The following is a 17,422-nucleotide window of genomic DNA, read 5'->3' as shown; positions in this document are numbered from 1 at the left end:
TGACTGCCGCAATTCCTCAAGTTTCTACATCAGGAGGTCAAAAGAGCCAAGTCAGCTCTAGGGTTGGCTGCATTTCCAAGAAATATTGGCCCGCAGTTGCTTATACAGAACGCTGTCTGACTCAGCAAGTGGACTAACCCTCTGTAATAACTTTATAGATTTGCAACTGGCGACAATAGAGGCACATTCTACTTCTGCATCTGATAGCCTTCATGCCATTTAGATTACATGGAAACATGGAAAATAGGTGCAGGAATAGGCCATTCAGCACATTCATTGTGATCATGACTGATTGGTGAACTATCGTCTGAGCTACCATCTACCTCATATTCGGACTATCTTTAGCAATGAAAGGTGATGTGCCTTTACCCCATATCCCTGGATTGGGCTAGGATAGAGTTCTAATACTTTGGCATTCACGACACAGTGCGGAAACAGTTGAACATAGAAAATAGGTCAGGAAGTAGAGGCCTTGGCCCTTCGATTTGACTGCCGCAATTCCTCATGATCATGGCTGATCATCCAACTCAGTAGAGCGTACCTGCCTTCTCTCCATACCCTCTGCATTTCCCCTTAGCCACAAGGGCCCGCATTAACTCCCTCTTAAATATAGCCAATGAACTGGCAAGTCAACTACCCTCTGTGGCAGAGAGTTCCAGAGATTCACCACTCTCTGTGTGACAATAAAAGTTCTTCTACATCTCGCATCTGATAGGATTCATGCCCCTTAGATCCTGGAAACATGACCCCTTGGTCCAGGAATAGGCCATTCGGGAACAATCTTGTGATCATGCCTGTCCAATCCCTTAAGAATTTTGTAAGTTTCTATAAGATCCCCTCTCAATCTCCTAAGTTTAATCAACAACTCATGCCTGCCTTTACCCCATATCCCTTGATTCCACTAGCCCATAGAGTTCTATTACTTTGGTTTAGAGACACAGTGCGGAAACATAGAAACATAGAAAATAGGTGCAGGAGTAGAGGCCATTCGGCCCTTCGAGCCTGCACCGCCATTCAATATGATCATGACTGATCATCCAACTCAGTATCCCGTACCTGCCTTTTCTCCATACCCTCTGATCCCTTTAGCCACAAGGGCCACATCTAACTCCCTCTTAAATATAGCCAATGAACTGTGGCCTCAACTACCTTCTGTGGCAGAGAATTCCAGAGATTCACCACTCTCTGTGTGAAAAATGTTTTCCTCATCTCGGTCCTAAAAGATTTCCCCCTTATCCTTAAACTATGACCCCTTGTTCTGGACTTCCCCAACATCGGGAACAATCTTCTTGCATCTAGCCTGTCCAACCCCTTAAGAATTTTGAAAGTTTCTATAAGATCCCCCCGCAATCTTCTAAATTCTAGCGAGTACAAACTGAGTCTATCCAGTCTTTCTTCAGATGAAAGTCCTGACATCCCAGGAATCAGTCTGGTAAATCTTCTCTGCACCCACTCTATGGCAAGGATGTCATTCAGGCCCACCGAGTCCGTGCCGACCAGCGATCCCCGTGCACTAACGCTATCCTACGCACATTAGAGTTGATTTACAATTTTAAAGAAGTCAATTAGCGTACAAAACCTGTATGTCGTTGGAGTGTGGGACGAAACCGGAGCACCCGGGGGAAACCCGCGCTGGCCACGGGGAGAAGGTGCAAACTCCGTACAGACAGCACCCGAGGTCGGGATGGAACCCGGGTCTCTGGCGCTGTCAGGCAGCAACTCTATGTGCTGTACTTTATTACAAAACATTTCCTGTACAGTCTGTCATTTATTGACTCAGGTGATCAATATATTTATGAGGGTATTAAATGTGTTCCTGTAATTAGCTTTAATTGATAATTTAATACCGATTATTACGGATTAGTGCTATAAAAATGAGTCCATAACTCCGTACTGATGGTGTTATTCTTGCACAGTTGCCATTAGTTGGTGTGTGCTGCCATCTTGTATCTGACTGCAATAGTGCAATCACAAAACGAGTGTTGAACTGCTTGTAATCTGAAGAAGGATCCCAACCCAAAATGTCACCCACCCATGCTCTCCAGAGATGCGTCCTGATGGTGGGGCCACTCATGTCACAGCGGCCTCTGCAGTCCATCTGTCTTTTAAATTTTTTTAATTTATTTTTATTTTTTGTCTCGTTTGAATGTAGTTTTTATTTTATTGTTTTAACTGGGTATGTGTGTGGGGGGCGGGGTGGGGGGGGACCTTTAAAAATATTTTCCCTGTAAGGAGAACCCAACCTTTTCCCTGTCGGGTCTCCGTTGTCGTTGGGGCCTAGCACCGTGGAGCGGCCTCCAGCTGGAAAGACCTGGGGCTCCAGTCGCGGAGCTGCGGACTTACCCACTATCGCGGAGCTGGCCGAGTTCGGAGCGGGAGGAGCTGTGGTGACGCCGGGAGCCCGCGGGTCCCTGCTGGGAGACCGCTTTTCAGGGCTTCCGCAACGGCGACTTCTCCCGCCCGAGTTGCGGGGTTGAAAATTACCTGGAGCGGGGCCTTACATCATCGCCCGGCGCGGTTTTAACGGCCGCTGGACTTTGCTAGCGCCCGTCGGGGGCTCCAACACCAAGACCCGGAGCGTGGCCTTGCATCACCCAGCGTGGCTTTAATAGCCGCGGGACTTATTTACCATCGTCCCCCGGGGGCTTTGACTCTGACATCGGGAGGAGTATGGGGAGTGCAGGGGAGAGATAAGACTTTGCCTTCCATCACAGTGAGGAGAAGATTCACTGTGATGGATGTTGGTGTAAATTGTGTTGTGTCTTGGTCCTTCTACTTGTGTGTATGACTGCAGAAACCAAATTTCGTTTGAACCTCAATGAGGTTCAAATGACAACAAATAAATTGTATTGCATTGTATTGTATTGCATTGTATTGTATTGCCCCGCTGAGTTACACCAGCACTTGTATCTCTTCTTTGTAAACCAGCATCTGCAATTGTCTGTATCCTCATTGAATCTCTCTGGTGGACATGGACAGGCGATGTTTCAAGTCTGGACCCTTCTTCGGACTCGTGATTCCGTCATCTGCAGTTTAGTTTATTTCAGTTTACAGATACAGCGCAGAAACAGGCCATTCGGCCCACCCGAATCTGCGCCGACCAGCAACTGCCGTACACGAGCACTATCCTACACCCACTTAGTGACAATTCACAATTATGCCAAGTCAATGAGCCTACAAACCCTGTACGTATTTGGAGTGTGTGCAAGGAAACTGGACATCCTGGAGCAAACCCAGGCAGGGCACAGGGGGGGGATCGTGCGAACTCCGTACAGACAGCACCTGTTGTCAGGATGGAACCCAGGTTTCTGGTGCTGTGAGGCGGCAACTCTACCGCTGCGCCACCTCGCCTTGTGTCTCAAGTAATGAAGCAAGTCCTTTCCTTTTCATTTTCCGTATATACTGACATTTACCACTCGCAGAATAGATTCCGTTTAATATCGGTTCCATGTATCATTTTGGATTTATTCAAGCATAGCTTTTGTTTTTCTATAGTTCGCTTTATATTGCCCCCTAAGGCCTTAAGTGTGGAATTACAGTAATATTCCAATAAACCTTGGAGCCTTTGCTGTACATTTTATAGTCCATTTGATTTTATTCCTATTAATACCTCAACACTTCTCGTGCACTCTTTTAAAGATGTTATGTTTCATCATCATTATTGTTCCAGTTAGTTTAAAAAGAGTTTAAAAGGTAAAATCAGTACAAAATCAAACGAAGGATCCCAACCCGAAACGTCACCTCTCCATGTTCTCCAGAGATGCTGCCTGACCCGCTGAGTTACTCCAGCACTTTGTGACCTACTCTGGAGAACATGGGCAGGTGACATTTCGGGACGGGACCCTTCATCAGACCCAACCCGAACCGTCAGCAATTCATGCCATGGAAGGCTGCAGAGGCCAAGTCAGTGGATATTTCTAAGGCAGAGATAAATAGATTCTTGATTAGTACGGGTGTCATAGGTTATGTGGAGAAGGCAGGAGAATAGGGTTCGGAGGGAGAGATAGATCAGCCATGATTGAATGGTGGAGTAGACTTGATGGGCCTAATTCTACTCCTATTCCTTATGACATTATGTTCTCCAGAGACACATAGAAACATAGGAACATAGGAATTAGGGGCAATAGGCCATTCAGCCCTTCGAGCCTGCACCGCCATTCAATATGATCATGGCTGCCTGACCCGCTGAGTTACTCCAGCACTATACAGTGTCCTATTGTTTTGAGTTCTCTGGGGAAAATGGATAGGTGACGTTTGTGGATGGGACCTTTCTTCAGATTTCCTCCTCTTCTTCTTCTTCTATCGTATGTCTTTTAGACCTGCAGCTCCGTTGAGGCGAGCCAGGCCAACGTGTCATCATCAGACCTCGTTCACCATTCGGTGGCCGGTGTTTAGGGCAACTGGTGACTATGTGCTCCACTGTCTGTTTTGGGTCCCCACACTCGCAGGAGGCGCTCGCTGTCCACGAGACCCCACCTCTTCATCGCTACTCCATAGCGTCCGATGCCTGTCCTCAAGCAGTTGAGGGTTGTCCACTGCCCTTCAGACTGACTGTGTGGGACAGATTTGAAGGGCTGAGCGGACTTCTCCTGCCCCAATATGATCAGCCATGCTCATATTGAATGGCGGTGCTGGCTCGAAGGGCCGAATGGCCTACTCCTGCACCTATTGCCTGTTTCTATGTTTCTATTTTCTTGAGTTCGTATGTTTCTCTTTGAGATGGAAATCAAGTTACGATTTCGGGCCAATATATTTTTTATCGTCGTTATTTTTTCTGCAAATCTTTCATTCATTTGTTCTTTATCTCTCGACGTCACCGTCCATATCTCTCGTTTCTCTCTCCCCTGACTCTCGGTCTGAAGAAGGGTCTCGACCCGGAACGTCACCCACACCTTCTCTCCAGAGATGCTGCCTGCCCCGCTGAGTTACTCCAGCATTTTGTGTCCATCTTCAGTTGAAACCAGCAACAGCAGATGCTGGTTTACACCAAAGATCGACACAAAATACCGGAGGAAAGGCCGCATCTCTGGAGAAAAGGAATAGGTGATGTTTCAGGTATTCCTATTCTACAGAGGGGGGTGAAGGAAAGAGCATTCACGTCGCGGCCCTGTTTCCACCAACCTTTCCCACCACCACTCACAAGAAGCGACCAGACAGACACCATTGTCTACAGATGCCGAGACGTGTGTTCAGCTCCAGCCGAACAACTCCTAATCTTGTGTGTGGACTCGATAAGAAGAATTCTCCAGAGATGCTGCCGGATCCGCTGAGTTACTCCAGCATTTTGTGTCTATCTACCTTTCATTAACTCTGAATTGATGGTTCAGTGTTTATCATTTTCTACTGCAGTCTCTAGTCGGTATCCTTGTGGAAAATGCCTCGTGAAACCTTGCCACAATTGGCACCTTACAGTCCGTTCAGTTTAGTTTAGAGATACAACGTGGAAACAGGCCCTTCGGCCCCACCAAGTCCACGCCGACCAGCGATCCACGCACACTAACGCTATCCTACACACACTAGGGACAGTTTATGTCTATCTACTTTGACTTCAGAATTAAAGGACAGACGTTTTGGGGTAACATCAGAGAGTGGTAGCGGTGTGGAATGAGCTTCCGGTGGAAGTGGTGGAGGCAGGTTCGTTGGTATCATTTAAAAATAAATTGGATAGGCATATGGATGAGAAGGGAATGGAGGGTTATGGTGTGAGTGCAGGCAGGTGGGACTAAGGGAAAAAAGTTGTTCGGCACGGACTTGTAGGGCCGAGATGGCCTGTTTCCGTGCTGTAATTGTTATATGGTTATATGGTTTACTATTCTACTGAAGCCAATTAACCTGGACTCACAGCACCAGAGACCTGGGTTCAATCCTGACTACGGGTGCTTTCTGCGTGTGTACGTTCTCCCCGTGACGGCGTGGGTTTTCTCCAGGTGCTCCGGATTCCTTCCACGCTCCAAAGACGTGCGGGTTTGTAGGTTAATTGGCCTCTGTAAATAGTCCCCAGTGTGTAGGATAGAACTAGTGTACGGGGTGATCGTTGGTCGGCACGGACTCGGTGGGCCGAAGGTCCCGTTGCCACCGCGTATGCCTCCCTGTGACCGCGTGGGTTTTCTGCGGGTGCTCCGGTTTCCTCCCACACCCCAAAGGTTATGCAGGTTTCCCACACACACACGCTAGGGACAATTTACAATTTCACCAAAGCCGATTAGCCTACAGACCTGCACGTCTTTGGAGTGTGGGAGGAAACCGGAGCACCCGGAGAAAACCCACGCAGGTCACTGGGAGAAAACGTACAAACTCCGTACAGACAAGCAGCCGTAGTCAGGATCGAACCCGGGTCCCTGGCGCTGTGAGGCAGCAACTCTACCGCTGCGCCACCGTGCCGCCCGCGAGGATATTTCAAATATTATGAGTTATGTTCTTTTTAAAATATTTTAATATTTCAATATTTTAATTACTCTTTCATCCTCTGCACACCAGCCTCATCCAACCACGAGGAGACGGACGGGGCGCAGCAATCCGGAGCAGATGGGGTTGAAAAAACCGTGGAAAAGTCAGGGAAGGAGATCGCGGAGCAGAAAGTCATCGGCAGAAAGTCAATAGGTCAGTAATTGTTCACAGACTCATCTCAGACAATTCAAGGATTCAATGATACTTTACCAAGAAGGTAGAGATTGAACTTATTTCAAGTCGTCAAGTCAAGACAGTTTATTGTCATGTGTCCCAGATAGGACAATGACATTCTTGCTTTGCTGCAGCACAACAGAATATTGTAAGCATAAATACAGAACAGATCAGATCAGTGTGACCATATACCACAGAATATATATATAACATTGAAACATAAAATATAGGTGCAGGAGGAGGCCATTTGGCCCTTCGAGCCAGCACCGCCATTCATTGTGATCATGGCTGATCGTCCCCAATCAATAACCCGTGCCTGCTTTCTCCCCATATCCCTTGATTCCACTAGCCCCTAGAGCTCTATCTAACTCTCTCTTAAAGCCATCCAGTGATTTGGCCTCCACTGCCCTCTGTGGCAGGGAATTCCACAAATTCACAACTCTCTGGGTGAAAAAGTTTTTTCTCACCTCAGTCTTAAATGGCCTCCCCTTTATTCAAAGCCTGTGGCCCCTGGTTCTGGACTCGCCCAACATTGGGAATATTTTTCCTGCATTTAGCTTGTCCAGTTATTTTATAATGTTATATGTTTCTATATGATCCCATAACATACACACATAAATACACAGATAAAGTGCAATAGGCTGTTATAGTTCAGAGTTTGATGAAGTTGTTTTTAATAGTCTGGTGGCTGTGGGGAAGTAGCTGTTCCTGAACCTGGATGTTGCAGATTTCTGGCTCCTGTACCTTCTACCTGATGGCAGCGGAGAGATGAGTGTGTGGCCAGGATGGTGTGGGTCCTTGATGATGTTGGGTATCATTTCACCTTCCATCACAGTGAGGAATGCGGGGGAGTCACTGTGGTGGATGTGAGCCGAAGGGCCTGTTCCACACTGTGTCGCTAAAGGAAATTAATGTTTGGCTTACTTTTTACTCTTTAGCCTCACTAACAATGCTATCCCCTTGATCATCGCAGGAGAAGGGGACGCGGAGAGCGAAGACGATGATGATGATGATGAGGAGGATTCAAAAAAATCTTCAATGGATGAGGTAGGCAGTTTCAGAGAGTCATAGACTGATACAGTGTGGAAACGGGCCATTCGGCCCAACTTACCCAAACTGGCCAACATGTCTCAGTATATCGCGTCCACGTGCTGATCGGACATTGGACTTTGAACAATGGCGCCAATATTGTCGGCGCCCGCATGTTTACTTTGGTTTTGGAGACACAGCGCGGAAACAGGCCCCTCGGCCCACCGAGTTCGTGCCGACCAGCGATCCCCGCACATTAACACTACCCTACACACACTAGGGAGAATTTACATTCATACCGAAGCCAATTAACCGACAAACCTGTATGTCATTGGAGCGTGAGAGGAAACCGAAGATCTCGGTGAAAACACACGCAGGTCACGGGGAGAACGTACGAACTCCGTACATGCGGCGCCCCTTTGTCGGGATCGAACCCGTGTCCCTGGCGCTGAGGGCAGCGACTCTACCACATGATGTAACTTTCTGACAGTGTGTATGACTATATGACAGCCTTAAGCTCTGTCCTGTAGCATTTGAGTTTTCCATCCTTCTTCTTGTGGCAAAGGGAAACCAGAAGAGGAAGAGGGTTTCATTGTTTAATTCATTTCATAAGTTCATAGATGATAGGAGCAGAATTAGGCCATTCGGCCCATCAAGTCTACTCCACCATTCAACCATGGCTGATCTATCTCTCCCTCCTAACCCCATTCTCCTGCCTTCTCCCCATAACATTGAGACATAGAAACAGAAAATAGGTGCAGGAGGGGGCCATTTGGCCCTTCGAGCCCACACCGCATTTATTGTCACTATGGCTGATCATCCACACTCAGTAATCTCTGACACCTGCACTGATCAAGAATCTGTCTCTCTTTGCCTTAAAAATATCCACTGACTTGGCCACTGCACTCGTCTGTGGCAATGAATTCCACAGATTCATCACCCTCTGACTAAAGAAATTCCACCTCATCTCCTTTCTAAAGGGACGTCTTTTAATTCTGAGGCTGTGCCCTTAGTTCGCGACTCTCCCACGAGTTGAAACATCCTCTCCAGTCAACAGTGGAGTTGTTAGCGTTGAGCTTCCTTCTAAGTGCTTTCTTGTATAGGGCTCTGGTGAGACCACACCTGGATTGTGTACAGTTTTGGTCTCCTAATTTGAGGAAGGAGATCCTTGTGATTGAAGCAGTGCTGCGTAGCTTCATGAGATTGATCCCTGGGATGGCGGGACTGTCATATGAGGAATGATTGAAAAGACTAGGCTTGTATTCACTGGGGGTTAGAAGGATGAGGGGGGATCTTATAGAAACATATAACATTATAAAAGGACTGGACAAGCTAGATGCAGGAAAAATGTTCCCAATGTTGGGCGAGTCCAGAACCAGGGGCCACAGTCTTAGAATAAAGGGGAGGCCATTTAAGACTGAGGTGAGAAAAACTTTTTCACCCAGAGAGTTGTGAATTTGTGGAATTCCCTGCCGCAGAGGGCAGTGGAGGCCAAATCATTGGATGGATTTAAGAGAGAGTTAGATAGAGCTCTATGGGATAGTGGAATCAAGGGATATGGAGAGAAAGCAGGCACGGGTTATTGATTGGGGACGATCAGCCCTGATCGCAATGAATGGCGGTGCTGGCTCGAAGGGCCGAATGGCCTCCTCCTGCACCTATTGTCTATGTAACTCCCACAGGGCTATCCCTGGCATTACTGTCACATACAGTGCAGTGTCTACAGTGCAGTTAATATTTGTTTGATGTTCATCTTCATTACTGCTCAGTGAAAACAAGTATTTGTTGAGAGTTGCAGTGTATTCTCCAAAGAGAAGCTGAGAGCAGCTAAAGAGGTTATATAAATATTGGGGCTAATTCACTTGAAATCTGAGTACCATTTTCTCACCTACTGTGTAAGCAATTCACAGCCATTAAAATAAATGTACTTCTGGATGTAATTCATCTTTTTGTGTGTTATAGCGTGCTGATTATACAGGAAAACATCCAAGAAAAATAGAATCATATTCAACCCAATCAAATCTAATGGCAGCCACACAATGATAGAGTAACTCAGGCTCAGGCAGTATCTCTGGAAGATAGAAACAGAGAAAAATAGGTGCGGTAGTAGGCCATTCGGCCCTTCGAGCCAGCGCCACCATTCAATGTGATCATGGCTGATCATCCAAAATCAGTACCCCGTTCCTGCTTTCTCCCCAAATCCCTTGATTCTGTTAGCTCTAAGAGCTAAGTAACTCTCTCTTGAAAACATCCAGTGAATTCATACACAGTCATGAGTCTGTGGAATGTTCTCACATTAATATCATTTAGAGGAGAACAGTCCCCTCAGAGATAAAGTACTATTTGATTTATTATATACAAAGCCAGTTCTTTGGATACTTTCAAGAGAGAGCTTGACAGGGCTCTTAGAAACATAGAAAATAGGTGCAGGAGGAGTCCATTCGGCCCTTCGAGCCAGCACCGCCATTCATTGTGATCATGGCTAATCGTCCCCAATCAATAACCCGTCCCTGCCTTCTCCCCATATCCCTTGATTCCACTAGCCTCTCTTAAAGATAGCGGAGTCAGGGGATATGGGGAGAAGTCGGGAACGGGGTACTGATTGTGGATGATCAGCCATGATCACATTCACAGTAGACAATAGAATGGCAGTGCGGGCTCGCAGGGCCAAATGGCCTACTCCTGCACCTCTTGTCTATTGTCTATTTGAATTGGCCTCCACTGCCTTCTGTGCCAGAGAAATCCACAGATGCGCAACTCTCTGGGTGAAAAGGTTTTTCCTCATCTCAGTCCTAAATGGCCTTGAGAAGGAATGGGTGACGTTTCGGGACCTTTCTTCAGACTGAGTCAGGGGAGAGGGAAACGAGAGATATGGACGATGATGCAGAGAGATATAGAACAAATGAATGAAATATATGCAAAAGAGTAACGATGATGAAGGAAACAGGCCATTGTTAGCTGTGGGCTGGATGAGAACGGGAACCTGATGCAACTTGGGTGGGGGAGGGATGGAGAGAGAGGAGAGAGCAGGGGTTACTTGAAGTTAGAGAAATCCTCAGTCATACCACCGGGTTATAAGCTGCCCAATCTAATGGTACCGAATTGCATTATTATAATGCATTTGTGGCGTGTCAGATGCTTCATGTTTGAAGAACATAATGTGAAGCATTCTGCATAACCACTCACCATAAATGACATATTTATCATATTTCGCTTGGGTAGTTTACACCCCAGTGGTATGAACATTGACTTCTCCAGTTTCAGGTAGTCCCTGCTTTCTCCCTCCTTCCTCTCCCCTTCCCAGCTCTCCCACAGCCCGCTATCTCCGCCTCTTCCTTTCTTCTTCCCGCCCCCCCCCCCCCATCCCTACATCAATCTGAAGAAGAGTCTCGACCCAAAACATCACCTATTTCCTTCGCTCCATAAATGCTGCCTCACCCTCTGAGTTTCTCCAGCATTTTTGTCTACCTTCGATTTTTCCAGCATCTGCAGTTCCTTCTTAACCATAAATGACAACACTAAATATGTAGAGTTTCCATTAAACATTATTTATACATCGATGTGGGGGGGGCGGCCGAGAACTAAGGGGGACCTGGCACGAGAATAAAGAAGTGGGGATATATATTCGGGGTACCAACGGTGGCGCAGCGATAGAGTCGCTGCCATACAGCGCCAGAGACCTGGGTTCAATCCTGACTACGGGTGACAATAGACAATAGACAATAGGTGCAGGAGTAGGCCATTTGGCCCTTTGAGCCAGCGCCGCCATTCAATGTGATCATGGCTGATCATCCCCAATCAGTACCCCGTTCCTGCCTTCTCCCCATATCCCCTGACTCCGCTATTTTTAAGAGCCCTATCGACCTCTCTCTTGAAAGCATCCAGAGAACCTGCCTCCACCGCCCTCTGCGGCAGAGAATTCCACAGACTCACCACTCTCTGTGAGAAAATGTGTTTCCTCGTCTCCGTTCTAAATGGCTTACTCTTTATTCTTAAACTGTGGCCCCTGGTTCTGGACTCCCACAACATTGGGAACATGTTTCCTGCCTCTAGCGTGTCCAAGCCATTAACAATCTTATAAGTTTCAATGAGATTGCCTCTCATCCTTCGAAACTCCAGAGTGTACAAGCCCAGCAGCTCCATTCTCTCAGCATATGACAGTCCTACCATTTCCGGGAATTAACCTTGTAAACCTATGCTACACTCCCTCAATAGAAGATGCTGCCTGTACAGAGTTTGTACAATGACCAGTGTGGGTTTTCTCCAGGTGCTCTGGTTTCCTCCCACACTCCAATGACGTACAGGTTTGTAGATTCTGTAAATTGCCCCTCGTGTGCAGGATAGTGTCGGTGTATAGTGTTGCTGGCGGGGCCGAAGGGCCTGTTTCCACGCTGTATCTCTAAAATAAACTAAATAAACCATGGGATAAAATAGATGGGGCTCGATAATTCAGAAGGCTAACATTTGCCCTCTACTATTTGAATTCGACATAATATTTAAATAGAAAAGGGCATTCATCAAAAATATATGAGGCTTTTGCTTTCTTTGCTTGGAGAATGATTAGAATTTAGGAGATGTCCAATACCAAAGTTGACTTGGCTAAATGTTAAAATAAGCAAAGTAGTACACTACAGAGACACAAGAAACTGCAGATGATGGTGTAGCAAAAAGATCGCAAAGTGTTTTTAAGTTCATGTGATGGCCATTCGGTCCATCGAGTCTACTCTGCCATACAATCGTTTTATTGAATTGAACATGTACGCAACATCTACAGCTCTGCCTTCATCAACCTTTTTGGTCACGTCTTCAAAAAATGTCTATCATATTTGTGAGACACGACGTCCCACGTTCAAAACCATGCTGACTGTCCCTAATCAGTCCTTGTCCATCCAAATGCTTGTATAACCAATCCCTCAGAATACTCTCCAGTTTATTTATTTAGCGAATGCAAAAGTCCTTTAGCCAAGCAGTTGCCTCTTGATCTGCTGTATGAAGTTCTCCTTTGAGTCTTTGTTGAGGGCATGCTTCAATGATGTGTTGCATTGTTTGCTGCTCTCCACAAGCACACCGTGGGGTTGGACTGCTGCCCCATTTGTGAAGGCTGGCCAAACAGGGGCCATGTCCAGTCCTGAATCTATTCAGCGTCATCCACTGCTTCCTTGGGAGATTGGTGCCAGGGAGGGGTGTAGGGTGGGGTCTGACACCAGATGTTTATTTGGGACGTCCTTGGACTCCCATTCCTTTTTCCAAGCTGATTGGATGGTGAAATCAGCTGGTGGTGGGTTCTTCCAAATTGGTCGTCTAGGTGGAAGTCAAGCAGTGGGTGGGTTGAAGATGTCCCTGTGAATTGGCAGGTGAGGGGAGTTTTTGGTCTTTTGGAGCATCCTTTGAGTGAGGACTGCTCGCCGCATGTGTGGAGGGGCTATGTTGGAAAGGACAGGGAGTCAGGGGAGTGGTGTTGAGCGGATTGTTCCTGTGATGATCCTCATTGTTGAGTTCAATTGGGTGTCCACATGGTGTGTGTGGGATGACCTGGACCAAACAGGGGCACAATATTCGGCTGAAGGAAATGCAAGGGCTAGTGCTGAAATGCGCAGTGTGGGGACTGCTGCCCTCCACTTTGAGCCAGCAAGCTTACTGAGGAGATTGTTTCTGGACTTCACCTTAGCTGCTGTTCTTTTAAGATGTTCCTTGAAGGATAGGGTCCTGTCAAGGGTCACTCCGAGATAGGTTGGAGTGGGGGCATACTTCAGTTTACTCTCCAGTAACCGATCAACTGCAGATGTTAAGTTCACCGGCCTATAGTTCCCAGCATTTTCCCTGCAGCCCTTCTTGAAAAGAGGCACAACATTTGCCTCCCTCCAGTCCTGAGCTAACTGGAGACCCGTAGACTATCTGTGCACAGGCTTTACTGGACTTTATCTGGCACTAAATATTATTCACGCTATTCTCTTCATCATTTCTCTGTACACTGTGGATGGCTCAATTGAGTATAGAAGTTGGGATGTAATGTTAAAATTGTACAAGGCATTGGTGAGGCCAATTCTGGAGTATGGTGTACAATTTTGGTCAAATTATAGGAAAGATGTCAACAAAATAGAGAATACAGAGGAGATTTACTAGAATGTTGCCTGGGTTTCAGCAACTAAGTTACAGAGAAAGGTTGAACAAGTTAGGTCTTTATTCTTTGGAGCGCAGAAGGTTCAGGGGGGACTTGATAGAGGTCTTTAAAATGATGAGAGGGATAGACAGAGTTGACGTGGATCAGCTTTTCCCATTGAGAGTAGGGAAGATTCAAACAAGAGGACATGACTTGAGAATTAAGGGACAGAAGTTTAGGGGTAACATAATGGGGAACTTCTTTAATCAGTGAGTGGTAGCTGTGTGGAATGAGCTTCCAGTGGAAGTGGTGGAGGCAGGTTCGATTTTATCATTTAAAAATAAATTGGATAGGTGAATGGATGGGAAAGGAATGGAGGGTTATGGCCTGAGTGCAGCTAGATGGGACTAGGTGAGTATAAGTGTTCGGCACGGACTAGAAGGGCCGAGATGGCCTGTTTCCGTGCTGTGATTGTTATATGGTTACAGTGGCTTACAAAAGTATTCATACACCTTGAACTTTTCCACATTTTGTCACGTTACAACCACAAATGTAAATGTATTTTATTGGGATTGTATGTGATAGACCAACACAAAGTGGTGCATAATTGTGAAGTGGAAGGAAAATGATACATGGTTTTCAAATTTTTTTACAAATAATAAACTGAAAAGTGTGGTGTGCAAAAGTATTCAGCCCCCCTGAGTCAATACTTTGTAGAACCACCTTTCGCTGCAATTACACCTGCAAGTCTTTTGGGGTATGTCTCTACCAGCTTTGCACATCTAGAGAATGAAATTTTTGCGCATTCTTCTTTGCAAAATAGCTCAAGCTCAGTCAGATTGGATGGAGAGCGTCTGTGAACAGCAATTTTCAAGTCGATTTAGGTCTGGACTTTGACTGGGCCATTCTAACACATGAGTATGTTTTGATCTAAACCATTCCATTGTAGCTCTGGCTGTATGTTTAGGGTCGTTGTCCTGCTGGAAGGTGAACCTCCGCCCCAGTCTCAAGTCTTTTGCAGACTCTTAACAGGTTTTCTTCCAAGATTGCCCTGTATTTGGCTCCATCCATCTTCTCATCAACTCTGACCAGCTTCCCTGTCCCTGCTGAAGAAAAGCATCCCCACAGCATGATGCTGCCACCACCATGTTTCACAGTGGGGATGGTGTGTTCAGGGTGATGTGCAGTGTTAGTTTTCCGCCACACATAGCGTTTTGCATTTAGGCCAAAAACTTCAATTTTGGTCTCATCTGACCAGAGCACCTTCCTCCACATGTTTGCTGTGTCCCCCACATGGCTTGTGGCAAACTGCAAACGGGACTTCTTATGGCTTTTTTTCAACAATGGCTTTATTGTTGCCACTCTTCCATAAAGGCCCGATTTGTGGAGTGCACGACTAATAGTTGTCCTGTGGACAGATTCTCCCACCTGAACTGTGGATCTCTGCAGCACCTCCAGAGTTACCATGGGCCTCTTGGCTGCTTCTCTGATCAATGCTCTCCTTGCTCGGCCTGTCCGTTTAGGTGGACGGCCATGTCTTGGTAGGTTTGCAGCTGTGCCATTCTCTTTCCATTTTCGGTTGATGGATTGAACAGTGCTCCGTGAGATGTTCAAAGCTTGGGATATTTTTTTATAACCTAACCCTGCTTTAAACTTCTCCACAACTTTATCCCTGACCTGTCGGGTGTGTTCCTTGGGCTTCATGATGCTGTTTGTTCACTAATGTTCTCTAACAAACCTCTGAGGCCTTCACAGAACAGCTGTATTTATACTGAGATTAGATTGCACACAAGTGGACTCTATTTACTAATTAGGTGACTTATGAAAGCAATTGGTTGCACTGCATTTTATTTAGGGGTATCAGAGTAAAGGGGGCTGAATACTTTTGCACGCCACACTTTTCAGCTTTTTATTTGTAAAAAAATGTGAAAACCATGTATCATTTTCCTTCCACTTCACAATTATGCGCCACTTTGTGTTGGTCTATCACATAAAATCCCAATAAAATACATTTACGTTTGTGGTTGTAACGTGACAAAATGTGGAAAAGTTCAAGGGGTATGAAAACTGTATATGGTAATCATGTATAGTATTTCTGCTGACTGGATAGCACGCAACAAAAGCTTTCGCTGTACCTCGGTACACGTGACAATAAACTGAACTAAACTCATCTCAACTAAATGGAACTAAACTAAACTAAACTAAACTAAACAAAACTCAACTATGCCACCACCTTCATGTGTGCGTTTAGCTCCAGATTCCAGCAGGTGCCGTTGCTTGTGTTCTGGACATCCCCACTGCAGCTCTGCCCACTGTCCACTGAACACTTCTAATACTTTGCCGTCTTCTGTTGCAGGGAACGGCAGTATGCGAAGCCAACGCCACAGAGGAAATGTCCAATCTGGTCAACTACATTCAACCCGTGAAGTTTGAATCATTCGAGGTGGCTAAGAGTGAGTGGCCTTTTCCATCGCACTGTGTGGAATGTCGTGATTTGGTTTAGTTTAGAGATACAGCAAGGAAACTGGCCCCTCGGCTCACCGAGTCCACAGCGACCATCGATCATTCATTTGCACACTGGTTCTATGTTATCCTACTTTCTCATCCTTTCCCTGCATGCTAGGAGTAATTTGTGACACTAATGGCTTGGCATTGAATCAATATAGTTTGGCAGTCTCAAGAACGAAAACTGAAGTTTTAAATGAACTTTTATTCGAGAATTCACTTTCCAGTAAACAGGTTCTCTGACCACGCCTGGCCACATCGGTGGTCAGTGCCGAACTAACGCGCGAAACTGTGCGAAAACAAGCAGCCCCTCCCGAGTCACGTGGCCGCGGCTTCCGAACGCCAGGTTCGATACCTGCGTGCGCCAGTAGGTGCCGCTACAATAGCATTGAAACAGGCCCTTCGGCCCACCAAACCCACGATGACCATCAATCGTCTGTTCGCACTAGTTTAGTTTAGTTTAGAGACACCGCGCGGAAACAGGACTTCCGTCCCACTGAGTCCGCACCGACCAGCGATCCCTGCACATTTACACTACCCCACTCACAGTAGGTTTTTTTTTTTAAACATTTACCAAGCCAATTAACCTACAAAACCTGTACGGCTTTGGAGTGTGGGAGGAAACCGAAGATCTCGGAGAAAACCCACGCAGGTCACGGGGAGAACGTACAAATTCCGTACAGATAGTACCTGTAGTCAGGATTGAACCCGGATCTCCGGCGCTGTGAGGCAGCAACTCTACCGCTGCGCCACCTTGCAGCCTTTGATGGGCTGAATGGCCTAATTCTGCCCCTATAAACGTATGAACTTCTATGATTGGTTAGATTCCAAACATTCTGACCGTTGAATGTCTCGAACTGCTTTGTCTGGTGGAATCCTTTTTGTTTAATTGAATTTGATCTTTTTCTTCCCCACCCCTGTCGCATGTTGACTCTTTGGGCAAACTGTGTCTTTGATATTGAATCGAAGCAAACTGAGGCTGAAGATTAGTCTCACCTCACGGTGATGTGTGAAATGAAAGACATCTGACTCTTGCCATGAGGCAGGGAAACCACAATTTTCAAAGACAATAAGATTATTAGATGCTATCAATCAATACGCCTCATCTTCCCCTTGAAGCACGTGATTTGTGGGGGCAAACATATTTCTTATGTTCAGACTGCATTA

At 46.3% G+C, this 17,422-nt stretch overlaps 1 protein-coding gene across 1 annotated transcript in view; it reads left to right on the top strand.

The window, feature by feature from the left end:
• Positions 1–17,422, top strand: part of LOC129699288 (1-phosphatidylinositol 4,5-bisphosphate phosphodiesterase beta-1) — a 660,784-nt gene that overhangs the window by 551,633 nt on the left and 91,729 nt on the right. The window contains 3 exon segments of the mRNA XM_055638950.1: positions 6,478–6,600; positions 7,595–7,668; positions 16,107–16,203. Coding sequence (XP_055494925.1) covers positions 6,478–6,600; positions 7,595–7,668; positions 16,107–16,203 — 294 coding nt within the window.

The sequence above is a fragment of the Leucoraja erinacea genome, chromosome 8 (genome assembly GCF_028641065.1).
Source record: "Leucoraja erinacea ecotype New England chromosome 8, Leri_hhj_1, whole genome shotgun sequence".
Taxonomy (NCBI): domain Eukaryota; kingdom Metazoa; phylum Chordata; class Chondrichthyes; order Rajiformes; family Rajidae; genus Leucoraja; species Leucoraja erinaceus.
Note: the sequence above shows the minus strand (reverse complement) of the source record. Positions and strands in the feature narration are given on the sequence as shown.